The sequence below is a fragment of the Synchiropus splendidus genome, chromosome 6 (assembly GCF_027744825.2).
Source record: "Synchiropus splendidus isolate RoL2022-P1 chromosome 6, RoL_Sspl_1.0, whole genome shotgun sequence".
Taxonomy (NCBI): domain Eukaryota; kingdom Metazoa; phylum Chordata; class Actinopteri; order Syngnathiformes; family Callionymidae; genus Synchiropus; species Synchiropus splendidus.
The window spans coordinates 3,020,191-3,039,396 of record NC_071339.1 but is presented as its reverse complement, the minus strand read 5'-3'; the positions used below and the strand labels follow the sequence as shown (position 1 = coordinate 3,039,396).

At 44.8% G+C, this 19,206-nt stretch overlaps 2 protein-coding genes across 7 annotated transcripts; both read left to right on the top strand.

The window, feature by feature from the left end:
- The first annotated feature begins 394 nt into the window (after positions 1 to 394).
- eif4enif1 (eukaryotic translation initiation factor 4E nuclear import factor 1) lies at positions 395 to 9,172 on the top strand. Of its 3 annotated transcripts, none has more exons than XM_053868239.1 (18): positions 395 to 675; positions 1,398 to 1,557; positions 1,624 to 1,697; positions 1,785 to 1,909; positions 2,771 to 3,045; positions 3,156 to 3,354; positions 3,429 to 3,583; positions 3,919 to 4,057; positions 4,187 to 4,345; positions 4,425 to 4,696; positions 4,942 to 5,013; positions 6,167 to 6,344; positions 6,518 to 6,606; positions 6,715 to 6,927; positions 6,994 to 7,117; positions 7,229 to 7,543; positions 7,625 to 7,792; positions 8,322 to 9,172. In XM_053868239.1, exons 2-18 carry the CDS (start codon positions 1,444 to 1,446, stop codon positions 8,495 to 8,497), a joined length of 2,847 nt encoding a protein of 948 aa, XP_053724214.1. In that variant the 5' UTR covers positions 395 to 675; positions 1,398 to 1,443; the 3' UTR covers positions 8,498 to 9,172. The 3 variants fall into 3 exon arrangements, with proteins under 3 accessions (XP_053724214.1, XP_053724215.1, XP_053724212.1); XM_053868240.1 differs by having other exon boundaries at positions 4,939 to 5,013; positions 6,775 to 6,927; XM_053868237.1 differs by having other exon boundaries at positions 4,939 to 5,013.
- Positions 9,173 to 9,880: 708 nt separating this feature from the next.
- Positions 9,881 to 18,231, top strand: patz1 (POZ/BTB and AT hook containing zinc finger 1). Of its 4 annotated transcripts, none has more exons than XM_053868244.1 (6): positions 9,881 to 11,359; positions 11,968 to 12,031; positions 12,157 to 12,328; positions 12,709 to 12,867; positions 14,848 to 15,086; positions 15,564 to 18,231. In XM_053868244.1, exons 1-6 carry the CDS (start codon positions 10,215 to 10,217, stop codon positions 16,029 to 16,031), a joined length of 2,247 nt encoding a protein of 748 aa, XP_053724219.1. In that variant the 5' UTR covers positions 9,881 to 10,214; the 3' UTR covers positions 16,032 to 18,231. The 4 variants fall into 4 exon arrangements, with proteins under 4 accessions (XP_053724219.1, XP_053724216.1, XP_053724217.1 ...); XM_053868241.1 differs by having other exon boundaries at positions 9,883 to 11,359; positions 14,848 to 15,054; positions 15,553 to 18,231; XM_053868242.1 differs by lacking the exon at positions 14,848 to 15,086 and having other exon boundaries at positions 9,885 to 11,359; positions 15,553 to 18,231.
- Positions 18,232 to 19,206: the final 975 nt, after the last annotated feature.

Genomic DNA, 19,206 nt, shown 5'->3' with positions numbered 1-19,206 from the left:
ATGTTTATCTGAAACCCAAAGTACTCCAATCAATTAAATTCTCATAAGTGTTTGTAGTGGAAATCTTTTTAAAATGCGCTTGGATAATTTCCTTCTGTCAACAACGGTGGGCGGTGCAACAAACCACACCGATTTGCTGTGTCTCCGGTAGAAAAGTGTACACTAATCAAACACCCCGTCGAAAACGATTTTAGAGGTCTACAACAATGCCTGAAAAAAATCCCAAATGAAGCGATGTATACCCAAAAACGTAATCAAACCTACATTTCCACATCCCACTTCCCTGTATGTCTGGCTATAATTTAATATTTCCTTAACCTTTTATAGCATCAAGCACTGGGTTATTTAGATTTACGCTAAGGCGCGCCGGTCACAGTGTAATCGTTTGGAGGACCTCCTTAAAGCGGCGATCAGAGAAGAATTGTTGCTACGACTTAGAAAACAGAGCAGTCATTTGACCGAATGCACACACACACTGTACTAAATGTACTTTATTCGTTTGATACGTATTACTCTGTAGATTTAGTCCATTAAATTGTGCATTTTCTTTATTACAACAGTTAGTCAGCACGGTTCAGTTTTTGTGGACTTCATCCCTATCCCCGGCTAGTCAGCTAGCTGAAGTGCCGCTGCTCGGCCGTGAGCAGCCAGTCTCACAGCCAGCCTTCAAACTCAGTAAGTTCCACTTTGGGTTTATGTTTATGAGTATTCTCGTAATTATATCGTGACGATACTTCCAACTTTGCTGTCAAATGTCTGGTGGTCGGTCATACCGATTCGTCATTCGACTCTAGTTTCTAAAGGGCTGAGCGGATGTCTTTATTTTGATGTTTTTCCCCGGTGTTTAAGTCCAGCAGTAGCTAGATTTAAAGCTTTTCATTTGATTGTCGTATGAGTCGGTGTTCACCGGCTGTTGCCAATTAACATGGTGATTACAGCCGTCTTAGCTAAAACAGAGCTGCTACTTTTAACCCATTAAGTTTGCTCTTTACGAACACTCTCTTCGTTTGTAGTGGGAAACATTGAAGGTCCGCTTCGTTTTTTTTCTTCTCCTCGTCTTTTTTCTAAAATCCAAAAAGAACTTGGAAGCTTGTTAGACGACTTTCGGCCCTTTGCAATCATAGGTTCATTGTCGTCCGCTGATACTTGATATGCTTCACAAAGAGTGGAGTTAATATTGTACACACACACACACACACACACACACACATACACACTAAAATTACTTCGTACCAAAATGTTAGGAATCTGACTGTTGCTGTAAATTCTAGCCACACACGCATTGACATCTATATTTGTACTGTATGAAAATGTTAAGCTGGACTGACAAATCCTTGATTTGATTCTATGAATGTGACTTGAAAATGTATCCCTAAATAGTGTTTTTTTTTCCACAGTAGTCCTCATTTGACTTGAATTGGCTGGTTATCTCTGAAACTGCTCATGGAGAGTGAAACTTGTGCCGAAGCAGTCGCCGAGGTGAAGCAGCAGCAGCAGCCGCCGCCCCAACCACCACCACCACCTGCAGCAGCAACAGCTCCACACAGATACACAAAGGTAATTGAATGCATTGATCAAATGTATTTGGTCTGTAGTTTGTGTTGTAATCTTTATATTATACAGGAGGAGCTGCTGGACATTAAAGAGTTACCTATCTCCAACGAGAGGCCAGAATTTCTTTCTGAGAAATATGACAGGTCGGAAGACATTCTTATACTTTTCTGTTAAATTTGTAAACTATCAATTGACTTACTGGGCAATTTAAATCATATGTTTGTTTGCAGTGATGGTGTATGGGACCCTGAGAAGTGGCATGCCTCACTGTACCCCTCATCAGGACGGAACTCTCCAGTGGAATGTTTTAAAAAGGATGTGGATGATCGAATTCCTTTGAAAAGAAGAATTGCAGGTAAATGCTTGATAAAGTACTGTCTGCCACAGATGTGTAAATCTGATATTTGTGATGTAGTCTTGCAGTACAGTAGATGTCTGTTTGCTGTTGTACCTGGGTCCCTGTGTGCTATCTTGGAGGGCTTATTGGCATCTAGAATATTGTATCAAGTTCATGTATTGGCGCCATGCTTTCCCAGCGCTGTGTAGACAATCAGATATTTCGGTTCAAGATCATATTGTTTAATGTATCTTTAATTTGCACATTTGCTTCAAACTTTGCACATCAATAATGACTAAAACCAACTGTGCTACGATTATTTATATCAATGTTGCAATCACAATTATTAATCATTATTATTGTTGATGTGAAAGTATCTATTTTTGGGGGGTTTTGAGGAAGTCTGTTTTCTATCCAAAATTATACTTTAAGGTCAGATCACAAAAATTAGTATTCATCCAAGAATTTCATTCCAAACAATAAAATTAATCCGCTATTACGGATTAGTGCATTCATGATTAAACTACAATATGTCGTCGTGATACGTTTCGAAGTAGCTGGCTATTTTCAGAAATTTCACCCTCTCAGTTTTCAAAAATAATTGCGTGCACACGTATCCATTTACAAAAGACATTGCTTTCACATCAACCCAAGCATTTCTGCTCCCAGGACATTTCAACACTGTAGGTGGCAGTGTATCGAGAAGCTGGACCCCATATGAGCCAGTCAGAATCCTAACAGCAACCCATCTCTGCCACTCTCATTTAATAGAGCATCTGTATTTGCTAATGCAAACATGCCAACAGGGCTTGTACCAGCATAAATTCATTGCACCATTGTTTGTGAATGTATGCTTAATGCCCTCTTTGTGGTGTTTAGATCCACGTGAGCGCTTAAAGGAAGATGATCTGGACGTTGTGCTGAGTCCACAGCGGCGCAGCTTCGGAAGTGGTTGTCAGGGTAATGCTGCACCTGCTCTCCACACCTCTCGGCCCATCAGTCCACTCGAAAATAAGGAAAATGAGACATTGCGTCTAGGAGCATCGCGCAGAATTGGCAGTGGCCGAATCATTGCTGCCAGAGCCTTTGAAAGGGAAGCACGAGGGGAGAAGGAGAGGGAGCGAGAGCGAGACTTCAAGGATAAAAGATTCAGGGTTGGTTCTCCTCATTAACTTGATAATATTATTGGTCACACCTTTTATGAGGTCTGAAATTTCGCCATGGCTCACATTCAACATAAGTTACTTGTTGTGTTCTGTTCCAGAGAGATTTCGGTGACAAACGCGTGTTCAGTGAAAGGAGAAGGAATGATTCATATGCAGAGGAAGAACCGGAGTGGTTCTCTGGAGGCCCCACAAGTCAGTCTGAGACTATTGAGCTTATTGGATTTGACGAGAAGATTTTAGAAGACGATAAACGAAAATCCAGGCGACAAAGGAAGCGGACAGAGTCTGTCAAAGAGGGTGAGTTGTATTGAAGCCGTGACGGTGTTTTGGCAGCATCATTCATTCACTTGTTTTCTTTTGTCTTGCCACAGTGGAGTGCAATGGACAAAGCGAAGAGCAGGATTTGTCTCTGCGCTCTTCAGCTGATCAGGAGGTTCCTCATCCTGATGTGCTGCCAGAGCAGTCAACCGGAGATTTTGACTTTAACGAATTCTTCAATCTGGAGACCATGCCAGCGCTGGCATCTGTAAGTACCGGTACCTGTGGTGGTGTGGAAATCCACAGTCTGCCTACGTTTTATGTCTTGATTGGAGTCAGACTGTGGAATAATTTTTAAATTTGTGGCCTTCATGATAGCTGTGTCACCTACTAATCAATATTTTGGTGTTGTATTCATGGTGATGGGTTTGTCACTTCAACTTGAAGACCTGGGTGTTATTGATTGACAGAATTGTGGTGGGACCAGCTATGTCTTAAGTTTTCTTGTGTGAAAATGTTCTTGATGCAAGTTCCACATTTTATCTTCAAGCCTCATTTAGATTTAGTTCTTAATGCTGAAAATCCTTTTTTTCCACCCACCAGATGATAGAAGATGTTTTAGGGGAGGGTCCTGTATCAGCTAGTCGTTTCAGTCAATGGTTCTCCAATGCTGTGAGTCCCTCAGGAAGTCGATCGAGTAGCCTGAGGTCCACTCCTCACGAAGAGCTGGAAAAACTTGCTGGTAAATGTCTCCATGACATTTATTTATTTATTTATTTATTTTTTATTTTTGCTGCCTTGTAATTATTTGGATCAATTGTTCCTCCTTATTCACTACCTTATAACATCCTGGTTTCTCTTTCCTCCTAAGGACTGGAACCTCATTGTCCTGGTCAAGGCTCAGCTCCATATTTCACACCCATCCATTCAGAGAAGGTGGACATCTTGGAACTCTTGCACAAAGCCAAAATAGACCTGAAGCCACTTCTGTCCACCCTGTCTGTCAACAAAGCCCGTCTACAGCAAAGCAGTGAGTGTTGCTGCATGAACACCTTGCCTCTGTGTTGATTTGTGCTACTGATCTTAATGGAACTCGTGTCCCTCTCAAGCTCACTCCGGAGCCGTGCTTTCACTGGAGGAAGTAGAGGGGGGCATGAAAGGGATGAAGATCTGCCCGAAACCACAGGTGGAGAAGGTGCTGCCCCCTCAGAGGGGAAATGGCACTCCGTTCATGGCAGAGCATTTGGAACAAGCATTAACTGGTGTGTCGAGTAGCCGGACTCGTTCTGGTGACTCCGATATGTCGGCCTTTAATAAACTGGTCAGCAGCATGAAGGCGAGCGGAACGTTGCCCACTCACCCTAAAGCCAGCTTGCATAATGTGAGTATTGCTAATCTCAATAGTCATGCCATGTTTCCTCAGTCTATTAAAGTGAGGGGCCCCCTGAAAAGTGCAGTTAAATCTACTGGGCCTAAATTAGTTTGGTGACTGGGTCAATCTTTTGGGTGTGTTTGTCCTTTTGTGGAGCTTCTAATCATCTCAACTAGGAAACATATTGGTTGATACGCCACAGTAATCACCGATGTGAATACCTTTATCCTTTCATCTGTGCATCTCTGCAGCAGTCTTCTGACCAAGCCGTGGTGACACGATCGGACGCTCAGGTGCCCAGTCAGCAGCAGAAAAACATATTCCAGGTATGGGTCGACGGTAGCAATATACTTTGTTGGGTTTCAATAGCATATTATACAGACGGTCTCATACGATATTTGAAAGGTTGCCTGCTTTTGTCAAACAAAATATTACAGTGGTCCTCGGCAATCTATTCGGATCAAGTTTCAATTGGCGATGCTCCGATCAGGATTTTTGCTGCCGATCACAGATACCGGTCACTTGGATTGACATTGAATTTGTAATCAAAATGATGAGACCTTCTGTGCACATGATGTGAAAACATGAACCATTAAATCATATACTTCTTCAAGGAGGCAAATAATGGAAAAACCTTGCAGCAACTGTCAAAAGCACACCTGAAACGCATGAAATTCAATTTTTCAATTATTTTAATTGAATCTATTGACTTTACTAAGTCAGTGAAATATTTACATACTTTTAGCGGCACTTCAAGACAGAGAGCACTGCATTATAAAAGTTTATGCTCCGGACGTTTTCAAAAGTTTCAGATTCAGGTGGCTGACAAACGCTGCACCCGACTCCAAAACGGTGATGGACTCAGTCGTTTCCGTCTCTGCGTAAAGGACACCTGAGTGAGGCTGCTCATCTAGCTCGCTGAAATTTATCATTTCCTTGGACAGTTAGCTTAGCATTCGGAATGTAACGCTCTGACCAGCGGGTATTGCTAAGCGTCAGCTGCGCTAACAGCCTGCTGCTGAGGAACCAGCGCTCTCACTGTCAGGGGCCGGGAAACACTACGTGCTGGAGCTTTAAATGGCGGGTTTAATTTTGACGCACTTCCCTGCACAGCATTTTCCCGTGCATGTGCTGCAGGATGCAAACGTTACATGACAGATTAAAAGCGCCTTAGCAGACATGTTGCTGCCCAGTGAGCAGCGAGTAGGGAGGAGCGGACGCTTCACTACCAGTGGGGCTTCATCAGAGCACCGGCTGTCACACGTGATCAACAATAACAGGTAGTGATCAGCATTCACCGATCACGCTGAAATTGGCCGATCATGATCGATGATTGGCCAACCGATTGATCGGAGCATCCCTAGTTTCAATGTTAATAATTTTCTGCCGTGGTCGAAGTTTGTAACACTTGGTTTTGCATGCACTTGGTCATCTCAACGGAACAAACTTTGATTGTCTTCTCTGCTTTGGGTGTTGCAGGAGCTGTTGGGTCATGCTCAGAGTGACCCCTCTGTACGGCGGGGGAATTTATTGGGACCGTCTGAAGGGCAACCCACTTCTATTCATGGGCTGCTACACAAGGCCCCGACTCCTCCACTCTTCCCACCGAGGGCCCCGTCTCCAGATTACTTCACGAGTCGAATGCAACATCCAGCAGGTATCCTTCAGTCAAGTCAAAACCTTTTTCAGGTATCCAGTTTGCTTTAGAACTATGCAGACGCTTATCTTCACCAGATCAAAATAAGATCGTAATTTGTAATTAATATTTCCACTAGTTATTGTTTTATAGGAACAGAAATCTGTGTATACTAGCTGTGTTTTTGTGTTTAGGCTTCCCAGCGGGGTCCCAGCCAGGGCTTCCTGAACAATTCACCGATGTCCATCGCTCCATCAGCCCTGGATCTGCAGCTCCACACCAGGTACAAACTTTAATATAAGGAACTGGCATGTTGGTTGCTTAAATGCCTGCATGCTTGCCATGTCACGTTATCTTTTGTTTGTGTGCATCACCTGCTTCTTTTCCCCAGGTGAGAGGGCTCCCCATGCCAGTGAATCACGCAGATCTAGAGGCCCTGTCATTCCAACAGGACATTGCCCTCCACGCCCAGCATCCTTTCCAGGCTGGGTACAACAAGCTGCCACAAGACAAGTCTTTCCGCAACCGGCGTGTCAATCGGTCCCCTGGCCCCGGGCCTCAACCTGCTGGAAGAAACTCTCCAGGGAACCCGGTCACCAGCATGGTGAGTGGCAGTCATGCTTCCGCCTTCTAAAAGAACGGAAGAACTGACTGTTTCAATATTTCGCAGTTGTCTCCTTCTTTTACACCAACCTCGGTGATCCGAAAAATGTATGCAACTAAAGACAAAAGCAAAGATGAAACGTCGAATCGACCATCTTCAAAAGAAGGCCGGACATCCCAATCTCCTGATGGTAGGTCCTTTTTCCCTTAACAGTTGCCTTTGTGTTTTTATTCAAATTTAAATCAAATATATATTTTTTTATCACACATCCTTTTTGTTCCCATTAACCATTAAAATGTAGGTACCAGCCCTTCAAACACTTATGCAGAGCCAATGGAAGGAAGTGGTTCCCCATCAGTGGGGATGAAGACCAGCACTCAGAGCTTGCCTTGTAAGGACCAGGAGAGACTGCGACCGGGAACGGCTACTCAGCATCCACCTGCCATGGTACCACCAGGACCCAACTCATCCTATCCACGACCAGTCTACCCAGTACCAATGCTTTCCCATGTGCCCATGGTGCGCCCTCCACCCCAACTCCACCCAAACGTGGTTCAACGAATGCTGGCCCAAGGGATTCAGCAGCAGCAGCTTGGACCTGCCCTGGTGCAAGCAGGTCAGCTTTCACTTGTTTCTTGTGGTTTCAGCGAAGTGACTGAATGCTTTCAGTGATGTGAGGTGATCTTTAAATTCCCAGGTATATTTCCACAACATGTTGACCTGGCACAACTTCAAGGATTACCTCAGGCTCTCCTCGGACAACCACTGTACCAAGTCAATGCGCCAGGACACCCACTGCTGTCTCCCAGGACCAGTACTCAGATGCAGATGGCAGTCATGCAGCAGCTACAGCAGCAGAGGCAATGTGAGTACAAGATCTTTTCCTCCACAGATTAACCGATCAATGGCGTCCACGTGTTGGAGATTTTGATTTAGATGGGAAGCATAAGCAGTCGTGACCACCTAACCCAAGACCAGTGAGGCGGTCGAGATCAAGACTGACACCAAACACAATACAGTGATGAGACTTTTTTTTTTTTTAAACAAGGAATAAATCCATGTGTCTACATGATGCTCCCGTATTCAGTTTGGTTTTAGCCTTTGTCATGACCAAGACTTGGTCTCGGGTAAGTTTGTCTTGTCTTGGTCTTACTGGCGTCGGACTGGACCCCTGCAACACAGTCTTTGAAATGACTTGTTGCTGATTCAAGTGGTCTTGTGTCACAAGCTCAGAGAGCAACGGTGCTCCTGCCTCAGTGTTGAGTTGGACTTGCTGTCGTTCCAACAGTTGAAGTTGTGAAAAATAAATATTGTGGATCGTTGGACTGGTCATAGGTGCGTGACAGTCCTTAGGAATTAATTTAGTTAAATTTGTGCCGCTTCTCCTCCCACAGTACATCAGAGTGCGCAAAGCCACCAGAACCCCCATCGGACCAACGGCTCCCAGAGACATGGTAGCAGCCCCCCTCTTGGACTTGCCAAGTGGTTTGGATCAGATGTGTTGGAGCAACCACTACCTTCCATGCCGGCCAAAGTCATCAGTGTTGATGAATTGGAGTTCCGACCCTAACAGACACTAGTGGAGTGATGTGGTTTTTGTTTTTTTTCTTTTCAAAACTCATCCTTTGAGTAAAATGTGAACTTTAATTTGAATGACAGACTGTCCAGTTGGTGCACCATGTCTGCACACAACCTTGAAGTATCTTAGGACGAGGCTTGTCGGCAGGAAAGTGAAGAAGGAGATTTGTTATTGCGATGGAGTGACCTTTTTTTTTGTCCCTCATTCTTTTGTATTAGACTCTGGAAGCAACTTTGGGCCATGTTTATGTAAATGCCCTCTTGTACAGACCATGAGAAAGAATCTTATTCTCCCTGTATATAGCTTTGGTTTCTTTTCCCCGGCATGATGTGGTCACGATATCCAGAGAGTCACATGGAGGTTGTAAGCACTCCTGCCTTGTATGCCTTTTGTTTCTTGGCTCGCCCGCAGTGACGGTGACCATCAGAAGTAAGAGTGATGTAGATGGCTAACTTTCTGTAGAGGATTCAGTGACTGCTGGTGCCTTTTTTGTGTATTTTGTTATCCTTTTTTGGAACTGTATCCTCCCCTTCCATCACCAGGCAGGGGCAGCACTCACTGGCAGTTTTGGGGTGGTTGGGATTGAGTTATGTGCTATTAAGTTATAAAGAGCACAGTTAGAATAAATAAATAAAAGTGAGTAAACTTACTGTTTTGTGTAGATGTCATTTCAGTGTTTTATTTGGCCTCCAGTTGTGTGGGACCAGTCTGTGGAAAACTGAGGATCGATCAACAGAATCCAGCACAATAGTTACAAAGACAATGTTGACATGTTGCTGAAGATGTACCACACGCCTGAAGCAGGGGGGTTTCTTCACCATTCACTCCCTCCAGTGTGGTTCTCTTGCACCATGTGTCACATACAAATCAATACATGCTTCCATTACATAGCAGGGTCAAAAGGGGAAGGGATGGAGTCGCATCCAAGTTCCTAAAACATGCAGTTAATTTACACATCAGTCAGTGATGTGAGCGTTTTATGTCAGCCGTGGTTTGTGCTTTGAATCCCAGTGAGGAATGAACATGGGCTTTCATAGGTAGATGAGACCGCCTTCATTTTAGACGGTGCTTTTGAAGATTTCAAAGTCTCTGCAGAAGCTAGACGTCAGTGGCATAATGTAAACTTTGAGTCAGCAATTATTTTTGACACATTTTATGATGCATTTAACATGAGTGATGGAGAGGACAAGTGCCCACCTGCTTTTTCACTGGTCGTCAGACGTTTTAAAGTGGGGAAAAAAAATGCAATTTATGTAGATGATCAAATGTCCTGCGCCGGGAGGAACTTGAGCGTCGCTGCTGAGGAAAGAGGTCTTTCTGGTTTGTTGGGGGAGGGACGGGGGGGCGCTGATAAACAGGAAGAAGACGCATCTCTTTATTTCTGTCCAAATGCAGGAGACTCCCAGTGGTCGTTTCAGACCGAGCTCGCAAATGCGCGTCTGCTTTCAGGGTAAACCATGTGCGTGTCCGACAAAACAAGCGCGACCCCCACCCCTCAAGAAACACGGGTCAAAGTTCACAGGAAGCTGGGGGGCTGCCATTTTTCTCCGCTGCTAGCTGCTAACGTTAGATGCTAGTACGGCGGGGAGGGGCGGTTGGTTTTTGGGGGATTTTTTGGAGCTGCTTTTGACACACCACCACCACACGCCGCGGCCGTGTCTCCGACCCTCCGATCCGCGGACCCCTGCAGTCGTTGGATGAATCCGGAATGGAGAAAGTATCGGAGCCGTCCTGGACTTCTTCGTACACCTACCAGGTGAGCAAGCACAGCGCCGAGATGCTACACAACCTCAACGTCCAGAGGAAAGATGGAGGCAGGTTCTGCGACGTGATCCTCCGCGTCGGCGAGGAGAGCTTCCCCGCGCACCGGGCGGTGCTGGCCGCCTGCAGCGAGTACTTCGAGTCGGTGTTCAGTCGCCAGAGCGAGGGCGACGGCAAGGAGCTGGAGATGCATACGATCAGCCCCAAAGTTTTCCGGGACATCTTGGACTTCGCCTACACGTCCAGGATCGTGGTGCGGCTCGAGACGTTCCCGGAGTTGATGACAGCGGCCAAGTTCCTGCTGATGCGCTCAGTGATCGAGATCTGCCAGGAGGTGATCAAGCAGTCCAACGTGCAGATTCTGATCCCGACGTCGCGAGGGGGAAACGCGAGCTTGTTCCAGGCCACGGCGGCTCCGCCGGAGCTGGAGAGCGACGCTACGCTGCAGGTGAACGGACCAGGCTTTGTCAACAATGGGACCGACTCGGACTCGCTGGCGCTATTGGAGCCAGGCGCCGAGGCTTCGATGCACATCCTGCGGCCTGTGGACGCCTTATCTCAGGCGCCTGCGGCGGAGATCCCGGACCTGTTTCAGCAGGACCCTGGTGCTCCGGAGAGCAAGCGGAGTCGGGGGAGGCCGAAGAAGGCGGACGAGGCTGCGCACTTCCATCACAGCCCTCCGAAGGAGAACGGACTGTTTCCGTGTCGGACGTGTGGCAAAGCTTTCACTGAAGCCTCTCGGTTGAAGAACCACGAAGCGCAGCACGGAGCCTCCTCCGCCGCCGGTGACAGCGCGGGGGTCGTGACCCCGGCGGGGCTGCTGGAGAACGGGGCGCAGTTGACGCTCGACAACGGTCGCAAGAGGGAGCGCACCCGGCGGCACGTGGGCTGCGACGTCTGCGGGAAAGTCTTTCGGGATGTTTATCATCTGAACCGGCACAAGCTGTCGCACTCCGGGGAGAAGCCCTACGCCTGTCACGTGTGCGGGCTGCGGTTCAAACGCAAGGACCGGATGTCCTACCACGTTCGCTCCCACGACGGCTCCGTGGGCAAACCTTACGTGTGCCAAAGCTGCGGTAAAGGATTTTCCCGGTACGTTACTTTTAACACCTTAGTAAGTGGAGTTGTGATGTAAACAACTGGCCCGCGAACGTCAGTGCTGTTGTTGTTGTTGTGATGTCCACTAGACACGTGCGCTGTCATTAAAGTCTTTTATTTTAACCGTCAATAACATGCAGTTAAAGGGCCCGTATAGCGCTGACAGTGAGATCGCAGTCACCCCTAGTGCCGTGGAGGCCAAACTACACCATGTTGTCAAACACGGAGTGAATCCCGATATATTTAAGTTACCACTGTCTGTTCATTTCAGTCCCTCGTCAGTCAAACATACAACAACCCTTTCTTCCCAGCTTCATCTGAGGGATCGAAAAGGAGCAGAGGGAAGAATAGTTTTTATGATTTCTGCCCCCTTTTTTTAACATCCTATAAGTAAATTGAAGTGATTGTTGTTACATAAAGTGAGAGCCTAAGATGGTTCATGTTTTTTCTTGAAGGTTCTTAATATCGGTTGCCAGGTTTTGGGCTCAAAAAGAATATTTCCCAGCGTAACATTTTTGCTCTCCACTTTTCCAGTTATTACTCATGACTAGGTCTGTGATTGAGGTTAATTATAATTACATTTTTTTTAATCAATATTTCAGGCCAGACCATTTAAATGGACATATCAAACAAGTTCATACGACAGAAAGACCCCACAAGTGCCAGGTGAGTTGAGCCCTTCTCATTACTCTTTGTCTTCCCCCAATAAGGCCATTATGTGGTTTCCCTTTAAGCTGATGAATCAACCCCGCACACAAAGTTAACTCGCCGATCTCTTGTCGACGTTTCAGATCTGTAATGCCTCATTTGCTACGAGAGACCGTTTGCGGTCTCACCTTGCTTGTCACGAGGACAAAATCCCCTGCAAAGTTTGTGGCAAGTTCCTGAGAGCTGCTTACATGACTGACCACCTCAAGAAACACAGCGAAGTGACTCACAACTACTGTGACATCTGCAACAAAGGTAATGCTTCCCCTTCTCTGTTGAGTTGCAGACCTGATCCTGCGCTGCTCTCGTGTCTTTCTCTTACTATTTGGATGTTCAACACAAAATAGTGAAAGATTTTTTCATGTTCGACTGAAGCAGCAGCAGCAGGAGGAGATGCCTGTGAAGTCAACATTGCACTCCTGCACATTGTCGGTCCAAGACCACACAGACGCTCACTCGCTGAAGAGTTTTGACAAATGTTGCTGTTCATAACCATGTTCCGGAGGACATGGTTCAGATCTTGCGATGGGGTGGATCTTTGACTCACTTTCATGACGAATCAGGACGGCAGGAATGAGAACAGCTCAGAGCTTCTTGTTTGCCCAACTGCCTTGTTCTGTCTTCTTCTGGTCCAGGTTTCTCTACCGCATCCTACCTTAAGGTGCACATAAAGACACACCACGGCTCCACACTGCCGCCGTCAACCACGTTACACAGCTTCCCCGAACCCAGGGGGGAGCTGCAGATGCACAAAGGCACTCCTTACCACATGGGACACCAGTGCTCAGTGGAAGGCAAGCAGCCGCCATCCAAACTGTCCATTCTCTGGCTCTCATCTGCTCCTCTGCTGCATCTGTTTTGTTTGAAGCGCATTAGCCTCAGCTGGGCCGAGCTTTGCACTTTGCCGTGTATTGTCAGTCGATTGCATGCGGCTCTGAAAGCAGCAAAGTAGTTTTTCTACCCACCACACATAGTTTTAACTCATGGCTCCTTTATCTTTAGATGAAATATAGGTTTTAAGTCATCAAGTCCCTCTGAATCATTGGATTGCAGTGTGATAATTCATGTATATTTCATAGATATATGCCTTATTCTCAAAAGAGAACATTCACACATTTTGGTAGTATGTAGTGATGAGGACAAATAATATTGTTTGTTTTATTTTTACACTACTCTTGCAAATCTGCCTCATTCAGTTGGACCGCCAGGCTCGTCGGCTGATGTTCATTTCATCACACATCAAACACTTGTCACTTTACATGTCAAATCAGTGTTTCAAATGCATCTGGGGCAGATTTTAGTTTTTCTTTCCAAAGAAATACTTAACTACTGACTGCAATTCCAGCCATGGCATTTGAAACCTTCTTGATAGAATGAGGCACTGTTACACACGCTCATGTAACTGATGTCATATTACGGTGAGGAAAATCATCATCTAAATATGTTTTAGATGATTTAAACAGACCCCTTTGTATAATTAATCTCTATATATCAGGGTTGACAAATATGGAAGGCAGTTTCCAAAGTGTGTCTGAACACTTGTGCATATGAATTTTGTTGTTTGTTGTTGCTGAAATGCTTTTGCTTCATTTTTTTTATGGCTTTGCAGCATGACTTGAGCAGCGTTCAGTCATTTTGTCTGCTATCGCTTGAACAGCAGCTCCAACAAACCAGTTGCATGCAGTGTTGTGTCGGTGGGAAGCAGAAAGGCAAAGAAATTGCACCTAAATTCACTTTTGTTGATTTCAGTGAAGTTTTAATTTAATGAGTACAAACCTTAAGTAAGTATGTAAGAAATTATTAGCTGAAATAATAATTAGTCTGGTGCTGAAGTTGCATCATTTACACTTGACTTTCAATTTCCGTAAAACTCACTTTTCATTGATAGTTTAGTGAGCATCTTGGAAGAAATACAGTCGTCCATACGTTCTAGAATTAGATTCATAGTTTGGACTGCACCCTGCTGAGAAGGTTCAGTTGAGCCTGTGGCTGTTTGTGATGTCACAACGAGGAGTGGGGCTTGATTTAAGAAAATAACAAACTGGATGGATCCCAAAGGATCCAGGAAGCTAAAACTGAAGCTGAACCTGTTCACGTAAGCTTCAGCATCTGGGCAGAAGTGCTCCAGCGGTTTGCGGCATATAGTAAAGCTATTTAAACTTGAATTTTCAGTCTGCTGCACAGTCTTAATTTAGTCTCCTTCATCGTTGGTTATGGCATCACATGCCATGGTGAGGTGCACTGGACAGGAAACTTCATGCACAATTCATCTGTTTGCATTCATTTATTATTTGTGCATGGAATTGGAATGCATTAATTAATCCAGATGAACCTAATTTTAGAAGTCCCTCAACAATCAGATCAACCTTTTTTTTTTTTTTGGAAAAAAAAAATGTTTTTCAGATATTTTTTTGGTTCATTTTTTAAAAAAGTGAGAGACGATCTGATATTAATTTTTTGTTTCTAACCTGCTCATGTAAAATAAGCCGCCACAGCAGTTTAGCCGTTGAGTTTAGGGTATTTTACAATCCATACTTACCGCTGACAGTTTTGGATTACTACACATACTGAAGCCTCCTGGAGAACTAACGTCCCACAAACAAACACATAGGCCCTGTGGAGGTGTTTGAGTGAGGAAATGAAGTGAAGCGAGGGCTTGGCTAAACGCTTGCTTGTGAGCATGCTCTGTCTACAGACCACCTCTCGGTGATAAAAATGACCTTAATTTTGTCTGCTGGCCTGTCATGTCTGTCCCTCTCCCGGGTGCCACGTAGACCTGTGCGCCAGTCGCCACCTGGTTCTTACCTCAACTGAGACAGACGTTCGGTATCATGGGCTTTCTGGACACCCGGTGCTCTCTCACCCCGGCCCACCACACCCGGGCCTGCAGCCCGAGCTGCTGGTAGGGAAGCCGAGTGGGACTCCATATGTCTGGGAGTGTCGCTCTGGTGGGGTGCCCGGCTTCCATGGGCCTGTTCCAGGTCAGTATAGTTCGGGAAAGGAAGGAAGGGAGGTGTGCTAGAATCGCCACAGCATTGGCCACAGAATTTAGGGCGATTAAACCAGATGTTGGCAGCAAAGATGATGTTTTTGAAATGATGATGTTTCTTTTCATCAGTCATTGGTGTCGCACTGGGGTGGCGAAATAGTCCGGTCATGGAACATAGTGGAACCAGTGTGATGCCTTTGCATGTCTTTTGTAAATGAATCCCTTTCAAGTGAAGTGAGTTACACGTGACGATTGTGTCGGAGCATAGACGCCACAGACACTAGCTGAATGCTACATACTGGACCCCATGTCACTTCCCTGTTGTGGAAGGCAAAAATATGTAGAGTAACCAAAAAGGAGTGAAGTTGTCAAGTACTTTGAAAAGATGACAGGAATATCTTCTCCTGTACCTGCTGATGCACTTTCACATTTTGCTCTGGCTCCTGTCCATCATTCTCATTTTGTTTCTGTATCTGCTGTTTCACCTCAGACGGGCAGGAGAACTCTGGAAAGTGTCCTCACCTGGAATCTGACGAGTCTGATCCGTCCTTTGGTGAACTGCCCAACAGTGATGACCTTAAATCTCCCCACAAGCCCGACAGACCTGACCTGGATTTAGCCTCTTTAGCCTGCAATGGATCTTCAGCAGATATTTTGGGATCACCCGACGGACCCAAATCTAAGACTGACCCAGAGAAGAAGTTCATCTGCGCGATATGTGGCCAGGCCTTCCGAACCAAGTCCTACCTCAACAAACACCAGCACAGAGTGCACAAGACTCGGAGCGTCCCGAGCGGGTCGGCGCCTGGACTCAGCGAGCTGCCTCCCTCTCTGTCCTCACCCTTCTCCTCTCAACAGAACATGTCTCTGCTCGAGTCCTTCGGGTTCCAGATCGTCCAGTCGGCCTTTGCCTCATCACTGGTGGATGCAGACGCCGGTCAGAGTGGGATGGACTTTGGAGGGAAGTGACACTTTTGCCTCAGTTTTTCAAGTGGACAGAAGATGTTCAAGAGAACATTTGCCTCAAGGATTCTCTCCTGTTGCTTTAAGTGTCTGAGGTTTTTGCCCTACTGCCATATGATTCCTACTTTTTCTAAAGTCAGAGGTTTTCTTTGTCACCAGTCCACTTGAGGTGAGATTTCCTTTATACAGTGGATCATTTCCGCTTTTGCTTTCTGTTGTGTGCAGCTTTTGCTTGTTGTCGAACTCTGAAAAAGTTGCTTGCCAAGCTGTTTATTGCATCCTGAAAATAAGTGATGTTCAGTTACCGTTTTGTTTTTTTTAATTGCCACAGAGGCGTCTTTACCTCAGAGCGACAAGAGGGCTGACTTCTTAATTTAAGCTTCTCACTTCAGTCAAAATGAAGGACGTGCGTTCAGGATGGATGGGGACCAAAGGGGTCAGTTTCATTTCCGAGCGTTGGGCAGCCTCAGGGCATGTTGCTCGACGCACTGCTGAAGTCTTACAGCACCGTCCAAACAAGGTTGCTTCCCTTTTAACCCAGAACGTCAATTTGCTTCATCTTGCGCCTTAATTCTCACTTCAAATTGTGTTGAACATGACTTTGACTGGTCAATCTTCGTGTCAAAACTTTAATGTGTCTTCATGTACTCCATCAGCTGACGGAGAGTAAACCCGTGCACATGGACGGAAACTGATTTAAGTTATTTATGATTATTTTTCTATTACATTCATCAGACAAGTAATTGGTGGTGTGTTTCGATGCACGAACATGACTTCAACTGAACTGACATCTGGAAACACCAGTGCAGATTTCGTCTTGAACTCGACGTCTGACGCGCCGAACATGCAGGTTGGCAGCGTTTTGAGGCAAGAGACAATCAGACTCCAGTTTCAAGCCAGAGATACTATGTGGTCCTTTGGTGTTTGAACTACATTTCAGTGGAATAATCGTATCTTCTGTGATAGGATTGACGTGCTATGGAGCTAAACATGCCCTGAGCCTGTTAAGAAGCCATGCTAGTACTTAAAAAAAACTTCTGTTTGTGCGTTTGAACAGGGGACCAAGGTCAGACTTATTTCTGTATATATTTAAGAGTTGTACATTATATTTTATTATCTTATTTATATGTTCATTGAGTGTACAGTTTCCTTTTCCTCTCTAAATTATGTTTTACGCAGCTGACCCCTGACCTCTGGGCTATCATGTGGTTCCAATGGATTTTAGTGGAAACCTCTGCTGTGAGCATCGTTGTGTTTGCACTAACAGACGACCAACAAAGGTGCTTGTGTCTATAACTCGCCTGAACGTTTGTGTATATTTAATCCTTGTTTCCGGAATCTGGTTTAATTTGAGTCAGAAGCAAGTCGACATTTGATGCTAAAACCTATTTATTTATGTAACAAGAGAACTCATCCGTCAACTGTGTCGTTCAGTCCATAGATGTGTCTCCGTTTTCCTCCCTTTTCTTATTGTTTGCTCCAGTACGTTGTCTTTCAGTACATTCCTTCATTATTTATGCTCTCTCTGTTCACTTCTGTAAGAAATGTATATATATCCTTCATATGCACATATTCTATCAATATATATATATATAGATATGAAAATATAAATAAGATTTATGAACCAATCATAAGGCTCCATACATGTCACTGGTGGTGTACATAACCGGATTGGAGGTACTAAGTTATGGTGCCGCCTGAGCTGAGGACTGAATGTCAATCACTGTTCACCATTCCGGCTGCAGCGGGCGGCAACTTAAGTTCCAGTTTTTGTCCTCCGATTGTTTTCCACTGAGATATGACACGAAAGTCGATGGATATTTTTCCCTGTCCCTTGTGTTTCCTTCTCCTCTGTTGGTACTTTATGGCAAATGTTTTGTTTCTATGTTTCGGTCTGTTGCAAAGTGCCTTCCAGATACTGATTGTGCACAGCAGTGGATTCTCCAAATTTCCTCTTTTCTAAACTGTGTAGAGTGACTCACGCTGACACTTTTGTATATTCGACACGTTGTACAATAGTCCAACTTGGTATTTTATCATCACACTCAAAAAAGCTTTTACAACATGCAAGCTACATGTTTTGTTATGATGTCTTTGGACACATTTCAGTGTAAACATACTTTTCTATAGATATTTGTTTTTGTACCGTTATTGAACCTTGTCTCTGTTGTTGCTATGGAGATGAGGTGCGAATAAACTGCAATGAAAACGCTCTCATCACTGTTTATTCCTTCAAGCAATGAGGGGAAATTTGAAGTAACCGTTCTATATTTAAGGCCTGATCACAGAAGAGCACTGGGAGAGATCATCTCTACTCTCCTTCCCAATTGTTTGAATGACTTGACTTTTTACTTCACTTAAATTAGGCTAGAGAACCTTCCTCATAACTTCATGTGACTCCCTACATTTTATTTGGAGAAAAAATTTGGGCAGCACCTGCTGCTTGACTAAACCATCCTCAGTGAAGACAATACGATGGATATGTATTAGCCGATCATCGATAAACTGTGGTGTGTGAAACCCTTTCAAGTATGGGAACAATATGGAATCAAACCCACAACCTCCTTGTTTATGGCTGAAGCACTCACAGCTGAAGGAACCACATTATCAAAGGAACGGAAATGGAAACACTTGTTTTTATTGGATGAAGGGCACTTCTTATGTACAGTCAATATTTACAAACTTTAATGTATCACAACCAAACAATAACTGAAAAACAAAAATATAATATCTTAAATACTAGTAAAGTAGACTCAGATCTAACTAGCGAGTTCCGCTTTGAAGCTAGAAATGCCTCCCTCAAGCAGCTTGTTTCCATCCACACTGAGGTTTTTGTCTCCAAAATTGTCCTACACATATTTTATGTACCGGTATATACGATTTATGTTAATAATTCGCAGCGTTCAATTGAACAGCAGGTGGCTGTAGCATTAATACGCAGAAGCACTAGAAGAGTCCAGCAGCAAGGTGAGCTAGGGTTAGTGAGAAAAGCTGCCACTCAATTGTAAGTCCACATTTTCTCACTATCTATAGATCGTAATATTATTTATTTGTTTTTTACAGTATGTAGAATGTATGTTGTAACCAGGGCTGGTCATGAACGGTACGCTTGTCAGTCTATCTGAAAATATTTCAAACAAACGTTGGCTTTTTTTCTCTAGTCGCCACTCTATCATGTTAG